General features: G+C 37.6%; 1 protein-coding gene across 1 annotated transcript; it reads left to right on the forward strand.

Moving 5' to 3' along the window:
* The first annotated feature begins 784 nt into the window (after window positions 1–784).
* LOC142340356 (propionyl-CoA carboxylase beta chain, mitochondrial-like) lies at window positions 785–12,586 on the forward strand. Its single transcript, XM_075390929.1, has 10 exons — window positions 785–1,049; window positions 1,357–1,606; window positions 1,946–2,071; window positions 6,410–6,659; window positions 7,071–7,154; window positions 7,744–7,895; window positions 8,928–9,105; window positions 9,381–9,488; window positions 10,075–10,374; window positions 12,552–12,586. The coding sequence occupies exons 1-10, from the start codon at window positions 982–984 to the stop codon at window positions 12,584–12,586; spliced, it is 1,551 nt and encodes a 516-aa protein (XP_075247044.1). The 5' UTR covers window positions 785–981.
* Window positions 12,587–16,550: the final 3,964 nt, after the last annotated feature.

Below are 16,550 nucleotides of genomic sequence, written 5' to 3' on the forward strand. Positions count from 1 at the left end.
TAAGAGAATACCATGATCGACATTATCGAACGCTTTCTCATAGTCAGTATAAATTATGTCAATATTTTCTTTTGAATCAATTGATTTATAGATAGATTCTAGGTAAACCATGAGTTGAACGACGCAAGAGCGACCTTTTCGAAATCCATATTGAGCTTGATGGAAAATTGGTTCTAAGTGCCGGTAAAGACACGTAAACAAACAACGTTCAAAAATTTTAGATGCAATTGTAAGAAGAGAAACCTGCCTATAATTCTCTACATTAGACTTACAACCTTTTTTGTAGGTGGGAACGACTATTGAATTTTTCCAGCTACCTGGAAAAACACTATTTTGTTTTATCTTGTGGAAAACTTGGTTTAGGGATTTACTGACTGCCCTCGAACATCTTTTGTATACAATTGCAGGAATTTCGTCCGGACCTTTTGCTTTGTGAACATCTAAATTTTCGCATATCTTTTCAATCGTTTGTTGGGAAATGTCAAAATCTGTGAATAAAGGTATATCCCCATATATAGGGATAGGTGACTCTAAATATACAATAAGGCAGACAAGGAATTGAAATATATTGTCGTCATTTTAGCACGTGCGTTTAAAGAACTGGATCTTTTCCGTTTGTGCCCCCCAGTACGTTATGCTCCCCCCAGTTACAAAGCACGTGTCATTACATAGTAAATCATTATGTAAAAATATTGCACGTGCATCTGGGGGTTGCAAATAATATGCACCCACTAAGCTGGGGGGGGGGGGCACAAACGGAAAAGATCCAAAGAACTTTATTTGAACGGATTACAATTCCTCACATTTCCGCCAAAAATTTGGGCTTTCAGAACAGCAAAAGGAGCATTCTTCTCTGCGAAATAAAACCTCATAGAATGTGACACATTTTGAATGGGACATAATTGACGGATGATGGGGGCAAGAATTGAACCCAACTAGCCTATCCTAAAACAGCTTGGAATTTATATATCTTCAGCAAATATGTTAAAAAGAGCGAGGCTATTTTCAACATTTTCCTGGAGGCGATTTGTAGCCATAGCTCCTTTCAAGTAAGTAAACTAAACATTTTTTATTTGCACGCAAAAATTATAATCCCCTTAAATCTAATTAATCGCTGTTCGACAGTTATAATTAAGACGCCAGATATTTAATTGGTCAAAAGAAGATGAGACCTTATACAACCAATAATACGGCCATAATGGGGGAACTGCAGTTGTATGGAAGGGTTATATGGGAAGAGAGCTATTGGTACTTTACTCTCTCTCTCTCTCTCTCTCTACTAGGCGTCTCTACTCTGTTTTTGTTTACACATAAATGTGATCATTCTTAACTAGTTTCGAAAGTTTGTTTTTGTAGGCGATTCACTGCAAATGCTGCAGTGGAGAACAATTTGAGTGAAAAAACAGTTGACGATTTTTTGTTGGAGAAGAAGAACAGAGCTTTACTCGGTGGGGGGCAGACGCGAATCGACGCTCAGCATAAGAAAGGAAAGCTGACAGCGCGGGAGAGAATTGAAATATTTTGTGATGAAGGATCTTTTGTGGAATACGATATGTTTGTGGAGCATAATTGCGCTTTATTTGGCATGGAGAAAGAAGAGAACAAGGTATATAAAGTGAAGAAACCCGAAATTTGTCTGAATTGCTCACAATACCTAATTCAAATCAGTATTCGAAAAGACACATCCAAAATTGATCAAAAATAAAGGCATTGAGATTTCGGATCTTTTTCATTTGTGTCCCACTCGCCAGCTTAGTGGGTGCGTATTCATATTGCAACCCCCAGACGCACGTGCCATTGCTTTAGATATTGATTTACTATGTAATGACATGTGCTCTATAACTGGGAGGTGCATGACTTACTGGGGGGGGGGGGGGGGGGGGGGGCACAAATCGAAAAGATTTCTATTTAGTATGTCATTTCCTATCTTTTTTGTTTATTTCAGATTGCTGGAGACGGAGTTGTGACGGGACATGGTAAAGTGTTTGGCAGAACCGTTTACATTTATAGTCAAGACTTCACAGTGTTCGGAGGCAGTCTCTCGGGAACTCATGCAGCCAAAATTTGCAAGGTGATGACTTATCTCCTTCGTGCATTGTTAAGCCAACAATTCTTAAATGGCTTTAATTGTTTAATGACCCTGCAATTTTTATCCCTTGGTTTTTAATGTTCGTTCGTTCTTCTAATTTCGTTATAAAAAAAAGGGTCGATGTTGCAACCATTTTGTGGGACCAAAATTGAGCAAATAAAGGCATTGAGATTTCGGATCTTTTCTATTTGTGCCCCCCAGCTTATTTGCCGCAGAGGGTGTCGGTCGTTAATAAAAAACGAAACAACGGAAAATTTGCCGTTGTTCATGAGGGACAGTGGAATGGTTTCTAATGTGTGTTTTTTTGCTTATGCACAAGTTTTGAACAAGAACTTATTTAACCATAGACACTGAACGTAACCTTAGCCGCAACCCATTCTTTCTTTGCATTAGACAAATACTTGATCATAAGTATACTATGTTCCTTCATATTACGCAGATATTTTCTCATTTATTTGATGCTTGATGTATATATGCGGATATTGCAATTCACGTTTTCTCGTTTCAAAAAATTTACAAGACCTATAAAAGACAGCTAAGTTTAAGCTCTGTTGGCTCCTGTTTCTCTAGTTTTTGCTTAGACGTTAAGCAACTTTTTTTTTCTAAGCTAAACAGAATAGAAGTGAACGGACTATTTGTGAAAATAGAAAAATTCGAGGGAAAAAAACATTTGGCGGGAACACTTTCTATAGCCCCCATATACTGCAGCTGCGAATCCTAGTATTAACAACTAGCAGAGCTGGAAAGTGATTAGTGGGAGAGGAACTATATGCTCAACTGTTTTTTTTAAAGATCGATATATTCATCGTAGAGTTGCAAGTGGTATCACCAGACAGCCTGGTTTTTGCTCCCACTAGTCAATCGAGAGCAATTCTTCCGACGTTAGTCGGTTATGTTTCAATTTTGCCAATAGTAGAGACCCAAAAATTTGCAGATGATTTTGAGTAAACTCAGAAGAGCCCTAGTTTTGCTTCAGCCTCGTGTTCGGGAATAAAAATTGTGCCGGTTTTTCGCCAAATTTAAACTATCATCCAAATTGCGTCGTTTTTTTCGATATATTGATTTTCTTGCTGCCAAATTATCTATGTCGCTATTTTTTTGTACGTGCAGCAATATCAAGGCTCTTTTTGATCGCGGTTTTTGACAATTTAATTTTCTTGTGGCATTTTTTAATACCTGTTTTCTAATACCTGTTAGCGTCTGTTCTATCCAGTGTCAATGAGTATATATTATGTGTTACGCACTGACTTTTAGTGTCTTTTTCATGGTATTATTGAGGTTAATATTGGGAGTAATTAACTTGAATAATCGGCATTTTACAATGACTTATTTAGATGTTTCACAGTGCGATTTTTAGCAGATATATTTTGAATAAAGTTAGCTAGTAATAGCCTTTTATTGAGCGGTTCGAATGCGTGATAGATCCACTAATTGTCTTGTATTTTAAAGCTTTACTCAGTCGTTATTAAGCCCTAAGGAAGTCCGTTTTAACTTAGCATTTTATAAAGATTTTGCAGTTCAATCTTCAAATATTTTAGCGAAATTAATTAATGATATTCAGAGATAAGTTTCTGAAGTTTCAGTTAAGATTCAAGAGATTATTATCAACTGATTGTGAAGCTGGTTCTCCGGTGTTCTGGTGATTGTCGTTCGGCAGGGCTGTACCTTGTATTGTATTGGTCCGTCTTAAATATTTACTGATCTACAAGTTGGGCAATTTCCGACTTTTGTACGTCCCTTGATGTTTGTTCCGTATAAGCACCTACTTTATCAGAATAAATACTTCACCAAGTACATAATCTCTCATGAAGTTATTTACCAATTATGCTTCATTGTCAGGGAACTCAAAAAGGTAAATTTTGAGGCTTATAGGTATTAATATGTTTATCTGTAAACTGTCAATCTGCGGTTGTTTTTAATAAAAATAAACAAATTAGGGGTTACAGGACTAGATGGAAATGCTGGCTATATATGGCCTTGAGATCTATCTGAATATGAATTAATTTTTAGCACTTGTTTATGGATATTTAAAGGAAAATCATCACGTAACTATGAGGGACGAAATAGGGGCGTGACATAATGTTTTCAGAGAAAATTTTGTGGTTTTTCAAGGCTTCGACAAAGTGTTTGCGTCAACTTTAATTGAATTCTTGTCTTTTGCCCGCATTGGTTCTTTTGTAATCTCACGACCAAATACCACCGACAAAATATCCAGCTGGTTTCCTAAAATGGTATAAATGATGATGCTAAATAATGCATTCAATTGATACCTGGTTGCTCTTATGTATATTTGTTAAAAGAAAATTTCAAACAACTTTTCATATTTAACGCTTATTTCATATCTGTCGACTTTTAGCGTAGTCTCAGTAAACATGGGTTGTATCTTTTTAGAAAATGAAATTTTAACCTTTCTAGTGGTTATAATTTCGTTACAAGGCTTCGATTCCACGAAATTTCATGAAAAAATAAAACGTTTTTAAAATTAGTTTTTCATGCTTTTTCAGACGATAATAATATAATAATATACCACTGGCTTTGAAAGATTGCACAATTGAGAGTATAATGTTTTTATTGAATAGCTCATATTTTTAAATTATTGGAAATTGCTCTCTTGCATAATGTAATTGAGTTTTTGATTTTTGGCCATTTTGTTGTTCTTGTTATCGCATCACACATTGACTGGTCTCATTGGCCTCCTTTGGAGTCTCGATAACGGTAGTTCTCATCTCTCATCTAAGGTGGCAATATTTAAATCGTTTAGTGATTTTGAGTTTCAAGCGTTTTTTGGGATGTATTCTGTTTCGCCCCCCCCCCCCCCAGTGTGTTTTACGCCCACCAGTTACAAATTATATGTTGTTGTATAGCACGTTACTATATAAGAAAATAGCACGTGCGCCTGGGGGGGGGCGTAAAAAATATAAGCTCACTAAGCTGGGGGGCCAAAACAGAATAGATCCGTTTTTAAAATTGATACATCAGTTGTTTTCGAATTATCGATGAAATTTTGAAAGTGACCGATCTATTCCTCATTTGGTTAAGAATTAAGTCAATATGTGGATAAGTTCAGTCGGAACATTGTGTGAACTTACATTACCGAGATTTTTTCCTATTCAACATTGGATTTTTTTTTTTCAAAATCACGAGAAAACCTTGTTTAGCAGCGTGCTAAAAATTTGGAAAACAAAAGCTTGTCATGAGCATAACGTGAGATATTTACAACCTTGCCTTGGTTTCAGTGAACCTTGCAATGGTTTCAGTGAATAAAATATGGTTTATTTTGTTGACCTTGTGGCATAGATGCTTTAAATTGTGGGCCCAATGATGTTGGAATGTGACCCAATGGTGAACTCAGATTTTTTCAATTTGATAATTCATGGTGCTATCAGCTTAGACACTGTTTTCTAATGGTTATTGGAATTTTGAGTTCTGCCTGTATTCGCTGTTAATTTTTAACCGTAAGACTTAACCGTGTCTTCACTAACGAGAGCTACAAAGAGCGGCCCATGATTTTATTTGTACTGAGTTTCTGTTGGTTCAGCAATGCAAAAAAATGAATACGGATATGAGTGAGTGTATTATTATTCGGAAATGTAAAATTGTTAAACATGGTATTTTACGACTTTCAGCTGATAGTGACTACACCGAATGTTCTTTCGATTGTCACCTTCAGCACAAACCTTGTACCTGAAGCATTGAAGCTGCTAAACTGGTTGCCAATTAAGCAACGCATTATGTTTAAAATTTTATTGTATGCGCATCGCTTTGTACATCAGCCTGGCCAACTCCCCATATATCTTTCGCATTTTGAACATATTTGCAATTTACTTGTTCCTAAGTTTCGCTATAATTTTGGACGATCGTTTTCTTATACCGTGGCTGTTGAATGAATAAACTCTTTTGAGTCGAAACTTATACCATCTGAACTTTTATTAATATTAATTTTTATTAATGTTAATAATAAGAATAATATTAATAACAGTTGAAAACTGCATAGGTGTTTATTGAGACGAGAAAATCTCTTTGTCAAAAGCTGCATTCAAAAATTTACAAAATAATTTAATTACCTGTGATTGAAAATTCAGAAAGAAATGGATGTTAATGAAATTCCTAGTTCTCCAACCTGAATCTTAAACGTTCACATCGATCTGATTGGTAAGCAAGTGATTGCATAGTTTGGATCAAATTGATGGAAAACACAAAGTCAAATCTTCAAAACGTGAAACCTGAACACACTTAAACCTAACTCATTCAACAGCGACTTAGGCTTCGAAGCTGTAGAAATTCTATTTCAAACAAGAAGAATGTAGCAATTTTCTATAGATCATGGATAAAGCGATGATGGTTGGGGCTCCTGTAATCGGATTGAATGACTCTGGAGGTGCTAGAATTCAGGAAGGAGTCCAGAGCTTGGCTGGATATGCCGAGATTTTCCAAAGAAATGTCATGGCTTCTGGTGTAATTCCACAAATATCTCTCATTATGGGTCCTTGTGCTGGTGGCGCAGTGTACTCCCCTGCTCTTACAGACTTTGTGTTTATGGTGCAGAATTCATCCTACATGTTTATCACAGGTTATTAGCTATGACCATATCGTTGTAAGTATTGTTGCATTTTGAGGCAGGATCTACCTGGTTTAATGTTCTGAGATATAATTCAATGCACTTTTATTATTCTAACGGTGAGCTTAAAGAAGTTGGATCTCCTTCATCGCTCTCCATCCCATTTACCATCCCCCCCCAGTTACATTCCAAATCATTGTAGAAATATTAGCGCTCTTGGAGGATGCAAATAATATACCCAAAGAGAGGGCTGCACAAATGCATATAATACAAGAAGTTATACCAATTCATCTGTTTTCTATGCAAATGTTTTATGACATTATTTTTCCACATTCCTCAGAAAGCTCTTTTTTGCATCTTAGTCTTTTGGAGTAAAAAATAAGCCTAGTATTGTGGTGCACTGTTGTTTCTTGTCTATTTCAGGCCCTGACGTGATCAAACAAGTGACGTATGAGGAAGTGACGCAAGAAGAATTAGGTGGTGCTAATACACATGCGTCCATATCAGGCAAGATATGCATACTTAGATTCCCATTTTCTCAGCTTCTAAAATTCACCTACGCTATAATAATACTGTCGATGTTTAAAAAAGTGCTACCTGTTTAAGAACTTTAATGAAAGCTTAAAAAAGGCACGCGAAGCCCCAGAATTGTGTGCCCTATCGACCGTTGCTATCGACCGTTGAGGAAAAAAGGGAAACTTTCTATTTCCTCTTCCAATTTGTCAAGTAAATAGACACGGGGAAAAGCTTGCGGGGATAATCAAGCTAATTGTATAAGAAGCGGTTGCTGCTTTGTGCCTGAAAATGAGCTCAGAAATGAGGAATAGTGGTAATACATGTGAATTGTTCGCGTCTGCTGATCAATGTCCCTTGACAATCAAATCTGTACTTCAATCAATTAGCATTGTAGTACTTATAACAGGAAACATAAGATCTGTCCATAGTTCCAGCAACCTGTTCAACTAAAAAAGTTTTAAGAAGCAGTATGCTTCAATGGTTATCACCGTTGGCAATTCTTTTGCTCTATCAATTAAAATAGCTATAAATGGTTGCACAAAATGCAGGTGTACCGAAATTGTTATGAGCATGTTTTCAGGTTGTGCTCACGGTACCTTCGAAAACGATGTAGAGGCCCTGAACAAATTAAGAGACTTGATGTCTTTTCTGCCTCAAAGCAATAAAGAAACCCCCACACAGCTTCCCTCTCAAGATGTCGACTCAATTCCTGACATACCTTTCTTGGATCAGGTACGATATTGTTGAAATTGCACGAAACTACTATAATGACGAGCAGTTGAACTGTTCGACAGTTATTCGACGAAGGAAATATTCGGAAAGATGCAGTAGAACCCACATATGTTATGCTAAAGCATAAGCATTGCTGCGAAATTAAACATTTATGATTTGGAACGGAAGATAAATCGGGCAAGCTGGACGGGAGTAGATAAATTTCGAAGCCAAACGCAATAGGGGGGGGGGGGGGGGGGTAACGTACTGGGAGGAGGTGCCGCAACCGGAAAAGATCCAATAATTTTGCACCCCTGTTTTAATTGTTCCGAAGTTTTGATTAATTGCCCTTAAACGAAGTTTGTGGCCATTATATTACCAGTGCAGGTCTTTATGTGATATAGGCGTGCTATCAATTTTTCATTTGTTAATTTTTTTTGTCTGACCACCAGTTTTTATGGTTTGGATATCCCTCCTTCTTTTATGTCCCCCTACACCCCATCTAATTTTCTTCCCACCACAATTCCTCCTTTTGCCCTGAGCCAGTGAAGATAGGCTTCTTAAGCGTAAGCTAGAAACTACCAAACCCATCCCCTTGCCAGTCGTTTGAGAGCAAATCGTTTGACGTTGGACAGGTTTTGATTGCTTTCAAACAAAGTTTTTTGCAATAATGGTCCTGCTGGTCTTTTAATGCAATTTTTCGTACTACTGACTTTTTGTCTGATCGTTTTTTTGTCAGACTATTTGATTTTTTTTGTAATCAAAAACGGGATAACCAGGTAAAGCCCGGCGAGTATTGTGTTTCTGCTACGGTTTAGTAGTATGCTATTGAGCGCAACTGTTTAGGAAACATAAATTCGTAGTGTGTACGGCGGGCGGTTCTTATAGTTTGACCTCCCCCTCCCCGCCCGCCAGTGGTCAGAGGAATTCGCCTGAGGTTAGTCGGGTTTGTAATGGCTAGTCCTACCTCCTGATGCTATCCAAACCATCACCCAGGTGGCAGTACAAAAATCATGTTCACCGGGAAAGTTCCATCGTTGAATTATGTTATAGGTCGTTCCTCAAAATTCGGCCATTGCATATGATATGCTAGATGTGATCAAAGCTACAATTGATGACAGACACTTCTTTGAGATCATGCCTGACTATGCTCAGAATATCATTGTTGGATTCGCCAGGTACAATGGTAGAACTGTTGGAGTCGTAGGAAATCAGCCCAAAGTTGCGTCAGGTAATACTGTAAAATAATATTAGCCTTCTATTTGGCTAGATTTCAGTCGCTCTTATTCCAAAATGGAGTTTGTTGCCAATATAAAAGAGATTGTTTTTTGGTTCCTGGTGGTCTCTGGTTCGAACCACGATGAATCCCGAGTTTTTGTACCCATAAAAAGTTCTAAGGTACACCCCGAGATTAAATAGCCCTCCGCCTGTCGTTAAAGAGCAATTTATTCGACGTTAGTCGGTTTATGTTCATTTTCAGGCATCTATATACCCATTATGTTTCAGGTTGCCTGGATATTGATGCTTCTATAAAAGGTGCGAGATTTGTTCGATTCTGTGACTCTTTCAACATTCCCTTGGTCACGTTTGTAGACGTCCCTGGATTCTTGCCGGGTGAGTACATAATTTTTAGTTGAATCATAAACGAAAGTAGTGAATCTCTACATCGTAATTCAATTTTACTGCAACAATTTCGGACAAAGCTTCCGTATGTTTGGAATACTGCGTTTGTAAGAATATTATGAATCTCTAAAGAATCGAACAGGATTGCGGATATTGGTGATGGCAGTTGAAGTTAAGCAGACTATCTCATCCGATTTGTATTAAAAAAATTAAGCTGAACAGAATAAATTGTTATTTACTGAACATATGGAACCTGTCCTTAATGAGACTAGGTATCAATTATACAAAAAAGAACTAAAAGGGAAAAGTAAAAAAGATTATATTTAAAAAAAATTAAAGTCATGGAAACCTTTAGCTGTCAGCTAAAAATCATTAAGTAGGTTTATTTATAAGTTCAAAAGGAGACATTAACACCTCATTATCCAGATTATCTCTTACGACTAATAACTAAGAACGAAAAAAACTGAAAACATTGAACACTTCATCAAAAATTTGCTAAAAGTCAGTGTCCGAGCCATTAAAAGCCTAAGCTATTAACTGAATTAAAAAGATATACATAACCTCGTTTGGAGTTTAGGAACCCAGCAAGAATATGGAGGTATTATCCGACATGGTGCTAAACTCCTCTTCGCATATGCAGAAGCCACAGTTCCCAAAATTGCAGTAATAACGCGCAAAGCGTATGGAGGTGCATACGATGTGATGAGCTCAAAGCATCTGAGAGGTGACGCTAACTACGCGTGGCCTTCAGCTGAAATTGCAGTTATGGGTGCAAAAGGTGCAGTACAGATCATTTTCAGGAATAGCAAAGACATTGTGTCTGCTGAGCATAACTACATCAAGGAGTTCGCAAATCCCTTCCCAGCTGCTAAGAGAGGTGGGTGCCCGTCGTTTCAATATTTGATTGGCAAAGTTTTAAAGTGACTGCTGGTTCACGATTATGATCGACCGAAGTTTGAAGCAATTGTTAAAACGTTTGGGTGTTGTATGTAAAATATCTGCTTGACCGTTTTCTTCTAGAATATTCTTTTGATTTCACTTCTCGAGTAAATTGACTTCCTAATTTTGACCCTTGACTTCTTAATTTTGCGTGATCTAAAATTCTTTTATTAATAGCCGCCCTCATCTTCTCAGCCGGCTATTATAGCGCTCCTATTTTTTTTACAATTCAAAGAATTTGAATTGTATTGGGGCGCTGTCTTTTTTTTTTAAGATCTGTTCACACATTTTCATGATTTTTGAAGTCAAATTGGAGTAGTGATTTTGGTCACGCCGAAACAGGAAGTGAAGCGAAAAAGCGAGTGGTTTTGCGGCGTGAAATTTTTTTGCTCTAATTTTAAAGTAGAGTGAGAATACGGTGTTTGAACAAAAATTCGCTTTATCGGTAGTGGTTTTTTGTTCACATGCGGCAATTTCACTTTGATTTTTACTGTTTTTTCGATTTTTTGGATCGGATTTTTTTCTAAATGGTTTTTCCAATCCATTCATAGTCCGTTTTAGGTCTAGTTTTCTGTTTAGTCAATGAAAATTCTTTGAATTGTACGTCAGGACTTGTCCTGCTATGTTTTTTTACTTCGTCGAATAAAAAAATGTTTCGCTTTACCTCATTTTGCCGCCTTTTCAACATTACGCGTGAAATCTTTTTGACTTCTCTAGGCTAGTTTCTCTCTTCTCTCATTCTGCTAAAAGTGATTTTGAACATCAGTTGCTCAGCAAAGCAATTCAAAATGAACAGAGTTAGTACAAAAATGGATGTCAGAAATAGAAACAGGATAAACCCATAAAGCCCAATTTTAGATGCCCGCTATTTGAGCGTCGTTCCTATAAGTCTTATTTACCATCTCTAATGCTTATTGTTATTGATAGGAGCCCCTTTAGCCTCTCTCTAAGAAACAGAAGTATGTTCAACTACGAAATGCCATCAAAATAAATCGGACTTAAAAAGTGTTTTTGTACAAAAATCTTTTTTTTCAATATCTTCTGTTATTTCAATCCCAATCATGCTTATTGGAATCAACGGCGGCTATTTTCCGGCAATCTGCCGGGTATGTTTAATAGCCGCACAGCGATAGCTGAGGCTATTATTGGCGTTCTCTTGGTTTTTTAAAATTCAAAGAATTTGAATTGTATTGGGGCGCTGTCTTTTTTTTTAAGATCTGTTCACACATTTTCATGATTTTTGAAGTCAAATTGGAGTAGTGATTTTGGTCACGCCGAAACATGAAGTGGAGCAAAAACTCGAGTGTTTTGGCGGCGTGAATTTTTTTTGCTCCAAATTTAAAGTAGAGTGAGAAAACGGTGTTTGAACAAAAATTTGCTTTCTCGTGGTTTTTTGTTCTCATGCGGCAATTTCACTTTGATTTCTTTTTACTGTTTTTCAATTTTTTGGATCGGATTTTGTTCTAAATGGTTTTTCTAATCCATTCATAGTCCGTTCTAGGTCTAGTTTTCTGTTTAGTCAATGAAAATTCTTTGAATTGTACGTCACAACTTCTGCTATGTTTTTTTTTATTTCGTCGTCATGATTTTTGTTACGACCATATGACGTCACAACCACTTTTTGTTCTTTCTTTCATGCAATTTCAACTCAATTGCATGGGTGACGTCATTTTTCGCTCTTAGTGGAGCGAGTTTTTTTGTTCATTTGCGTGATTAAATTTTTGGTCACACTTGACTTACCTCACTCTCAAAAATGACTTCCTCACTTTGAAATTGACTTTTATTTACTTTAATTCAAAGAGATAAGGTCAAATGGGTGTGTGTCACTCTAAATGAAGGTTATTTGAGATCAGCTAATAGAGGCAGCAATAACTTTACAGATTTTTAATAAAATATAACAGATCAGCCTTCAATGAAAAGACAATTTTTTTGGTCTGTCTTTTTTACTGTTTTTTTATAGACTGCTGATCTATGAATCTATTGGGGCTATTTTCTGGCAATATGCCAGCTATATTTCAGAAATAATGTCTGTTGCTTAAAGTCGGGTAGAATAACTTACGATAACAAAAGAGCAAGTTCGAAGCTTGATTTATCAACTTTTTTGTTTTGCTTTAGGCAGAACTGCAGTTCAGCTTTCACGCTCTACGTGATTTAGACTAAGTACCAGTTGGCACTTGTGGTAACAATGTTTAACAATGCTGTCACTCAAGTTTACAATATGGTTGTCACCTATTGGTGAAACTCAACATTAGCATAGCAACAAAAGGAATATGAGTTCATTCCATCAGGAATATAAATATATGTAATATAGTTTATCAATGTTTATATTATTAGTTGCGATACTTGGTTGTCGGCTCTCCGGGTGGATCCGCCACCACACTTCCCCTCGATGGTTTGATTTTTGATTTTAATCAAAAATCTTGTTTAGGGCTTCTATGTCCGCTGTGTTGAGCGACGATATGGAACTTGTTCCTGAATACTCGTCCTCTTCTTCCTCCGTATGGATGTTTTCTCTTTCAGTGTTCGTATCTTGGCGTTCCTCTGGTGGGTCTACTGATCCTTTGTTTGGTTGGACTGGTGGGTTTATTTTGTCTTTTTGTAGTGTTGATGTAGGGTCTATGTTGTTTTGTTGTGTGCTTATGCTTGAACCAGTTGGTTGCGTTGTTCGTTTGTCGATGTTTTGTTGTTGCGTGACTTCGCTGTTACCAACATGTTGTGGTGGTTGTTTGTTGTCGATGGGTTGTCGTGCTTTTGTGTTATTTCCAATTGGTGTGGATGTTGAAGCTGGGATAATAGTTATGATTTGTTCTTCTTCAGGTTCTGTTGTCGCCTTTTTCGGTGAATTTGTAATTTTCTTTATTATCTTGTCTATTTTTGCTTCTCTCTTTGATGGGCTGTCGTCCTTGTTTTTGGGTTGTGCGTACATGAATGCGTTAGGGTTGTTGGATGTAAGGATTTGTAGTGGGCTGTCTTGTGATGAGTCTGATGCGAGATTGATGATTTGCACTGATTTGTCTCGCTGTAGTTTTTTCATGTCCAGTTGGATAAGTGGTGATCTTGCTTTGTCCTTATGGCGTTGTTTCGCTTTTTCCAATTTCGTTTGTGCGAGAGCTGCCTCTTTTGAACGTATTTCAAATTCTTTGTTGGGTTTGTGTGCACGTTTCGTTGGGGCCGTTCCTTTTCGTCTGGGCTGCTTGGGGGCTTTTGCTGGTTGGGTCCTTTGTGAACCGCTCGGGCCGGGTTGGTCCTTCTGTAGTTTGCTCTCTCCTGCCCTGCTTGGTCCCGGTTGGTCCATATGGAATTGTGATTCGGGAGTGTGATCGGTTAGTTTCTTGCTGAGTTGGTTCTTTTGGTTCTTCTTTTCTGTTAACAAAAATTCTTTTATTTTTTCTTGGTTTCTATTGTATTCTCGTACAGTTTTACATGCTACGAAGTGCATTAGTCTTGGTTTTGTTTCGTTAATTATAGCTAGATCGTTTTTTCTTACTACAACGTTTTTGCGGTTGTGTGTGTCTAGTGTTATTGTTGTTGGAGAATAGTTTGTAATTGTACCGTCTGGTATTATGTTCCATAATGGTTTAAGTGTGCCTCGAGGTTCTTGTGATCTACGTGCTAGTGTTTTTCGTGCTACTTGCTTTTTTGTTTTGGTGATGGTGGTGGTTTTGTCCCCGAAAGTTAGTGTAAGTTTATCTGGTATAATTTTAATAGGTGATGTGTGCTTACGTTTCACTGCTTTTTTCTTTACATTCTGGAGTGTGGAGTTGTCTGAGGCAGAATCTTCGTCCGGGGTGTCTTCATTGAATCTGATATCGAGTTCGGGTTCCGAGTCGGTCTCGATGTTCCAGATGGATTCTGCGTTCAGCATGGGTTGTTTGAGGCCTCTCCTTTTGTCTAAATAGAAATTTTTTATGTTTTTGTATGACATATTGTTTTGTGATGGTTTTGTTGTTATGTTTGAAAGTTGTGTATTAACTTTTCTTCCGAAGTGTGCTGTGTATGGTGCTCTTTTTGTTGTTGTGTTTGGGATTAGTATGATTTCTTGTATTATTTCTGCTACTTTGTCTGCGAGTGTTACTTGTGACCAGTTGGTGTCGCTATTTATCGCTGATAGGCGTCTTTTAATTGTTTGTATTAGGCGCTCTATCATTCCCGTGGCTCTGTGATCTCCCACTGGAGCTAGTATTAATTTTATGTTGTTGTTTTTACAGAATATTTTGAATTGTCGTGACTTAAATGCTTGTGCTTGGTCGCACCTTATGTTTCTGGGGATCCCGTGGAATTTTATGTACTGGTTGAGATAACTGATGGTGGTCTCCGCGTCGCAATTATGGTATACTTTTGCGTGGGGGTATCTCGAGTATCTATCTACTGATGCTAGTATATACGATTCTTTGTATTGTTCATCAGTTATTGGGCCGGCAAAGTCCAATTGGACTTCTTCATTAGGTTCTACTGGTGCTGGTAGTTCTGATATTTTGTTTTTGGGTATGAGTGGTTTTAGATTCTTACCTATCTTTATGCACGGTTGGCAGTTTTGAGTGAGGGTGACGATTTCCCGGTGTATTCGCGGGAACCAAATGAGGTTTGCAAGGTGCATCATCCCGGTTTGTCCTGGATGTTTTCTGTGTATGGCGTTCATAATTGGTTTTCGTAGCTGTGTTGGTATGAACAGTTTACCGTCGTAGAGGATGCATCCCGTTGGTGTCACCCCTAGGTCGCGTTTCAATGAATGCCAGTATCGGCTAAAATGTTTTAGTGTTGTCCAGTCTTTGTCCTGTACTATCTGTAGTAGGCTTCGGCTTTGGGGATCTGCTCTGGTGGCCTCTGCAATGAATTCCTCTCCTAGGACTTTATGTAAATTAGTGAGGTACTCTGGTAGCTGTTCGTTGTTTGTGTTTGCGAATGGGTTGAAATGTTGTTTAGTATTGAGTGGGGTGCGTCCTAGTCCTGTGTTGTTTGTTTCCTCTGTCTGTGTTGCTATTGTGTTTGTGTTTGTTTCTGTGGGATTGTGTGGTGTGTCCATCTTCTTTTTGTTTTGTGCTCTGTGTCGTTTTGTTATGGGTATGTTGTTTGTGTCCAGATCTGGTCTTCTTCTTGTTGTAATGTATACTTTCGATGTAGATGGATTTTGTGTAATTTGTTTTGGACGATAATGGTTGTGTTGTTTTGAATTGTTAATTTGAAAGTTTGTTAATAAAGAAGGCTTTATAAGTAGCGACTGATTGTTAGCGTTAATTTGGCAAAAAGCGTGTTGCTTTTGTTCGTTCCGATTGGAATGGTTTTGGACGTCATTGTGTGCTCTAGTTTTTCGAGCATTTTGATTGGCTAATTTTCTTTGTTGCGTTAACAGAACGTATTTTAGCGATGTTATTATAATTATGACGTGGTTTTCATTCATGTTCTCACCAGTTGGTGGTGAATTAGGATGGCGGCTTAAATAGTCCGCGAATCCCATGTCCTTTCCTGCGATATGTTCGACTTTGAAGTGGAATGGTAATAATCTGTCGACCCATCTTGTTAGTCGGCTTTGATACGTTTTATTTCCTCTATTATTTTTTAGTGCGGATAATAATGCTTGGTGGTCTGTTTGAAGGGTAAAGTGTGATCCATACAAGTAGTATTTCAAATGTTCCAGAGACCAAACGACTGCTAATAGTTCAAGTTCGTTTATACTGTATCGTTGTTCATTTTTGTTTAGGAACCTACTGGCGTATGCGATTGGATGCCAATTGTTGTTTTCTTTTTGTTCTAGGCATGCCCCTAATCCTTCTTTGCTAGCGTCGCATTTGACTCGCGTTTCGTTGTTTATGTTGAAGTGTTTTTGTTCTATTATGTTTTTGATTGCATTTTTTATGTTTTTGAATGCGGTTGAATGTTTAATTGCTCTCAAACGAAGTTTATAGCAATTATATTAGTCCTGTCGGTCTTTTATGCGATTTTTCGCTTGACCAATTTTTCGTCTGACGCTTTTGACTTTTCGTCCTCAAAAATGGGATAAACAGGTAGCGCCCAGCGGGCATTAAGTGCTCTTAGAGCCTTTTAGCTCTGTTTCAGCTCAAACAGTTTTGGAGTCTTATACTTATGGTGTGAACAGCGGTTCTTAGAGGTTGAAGA

Source organism: Convolutriloba macropyga, chromosome 5 (assembly GCF_964194025.1).
Source record: "Convolutriloba macropyga chromosome 5, txConMacr16.3, whole genome shotgun sequence".
In the NCBI taxonomy this organism is placed as follows: Eukaryota; Metazoa; Xenacoelomorpha; order Acoela; family Convolutidae; genus Convolutriloba; species Convolutriloba macropyga.

What these genes read in the sequence shown, in the direction of transcription:
- LOC142340356 (XM_075390929.1), top strand. Translation starts at nt 982, where the DNA reads ATGTTAAAAAGAGCGAGGCTATTTTCAACATTTTCCTGGAGGCGATTT. An exon ending in ATCCTACATGTTTATCACAG is followed by an intron (nt 6,660 to 7,070) that starts GTTATTAGCTAT and finishes TGTCTATTTCAG; the next exon opens with GCCCTGACGTGATCAAACAA. An exon ending in CGTCCCTGGATTCTTGCCGG is followed by an intron (nt 9,489 to 10,074) that starts GTGAGTACATAA and finishes TTTGGAGTTTAG; the next exon opens with GAACCCAGCAAGAATATGGA.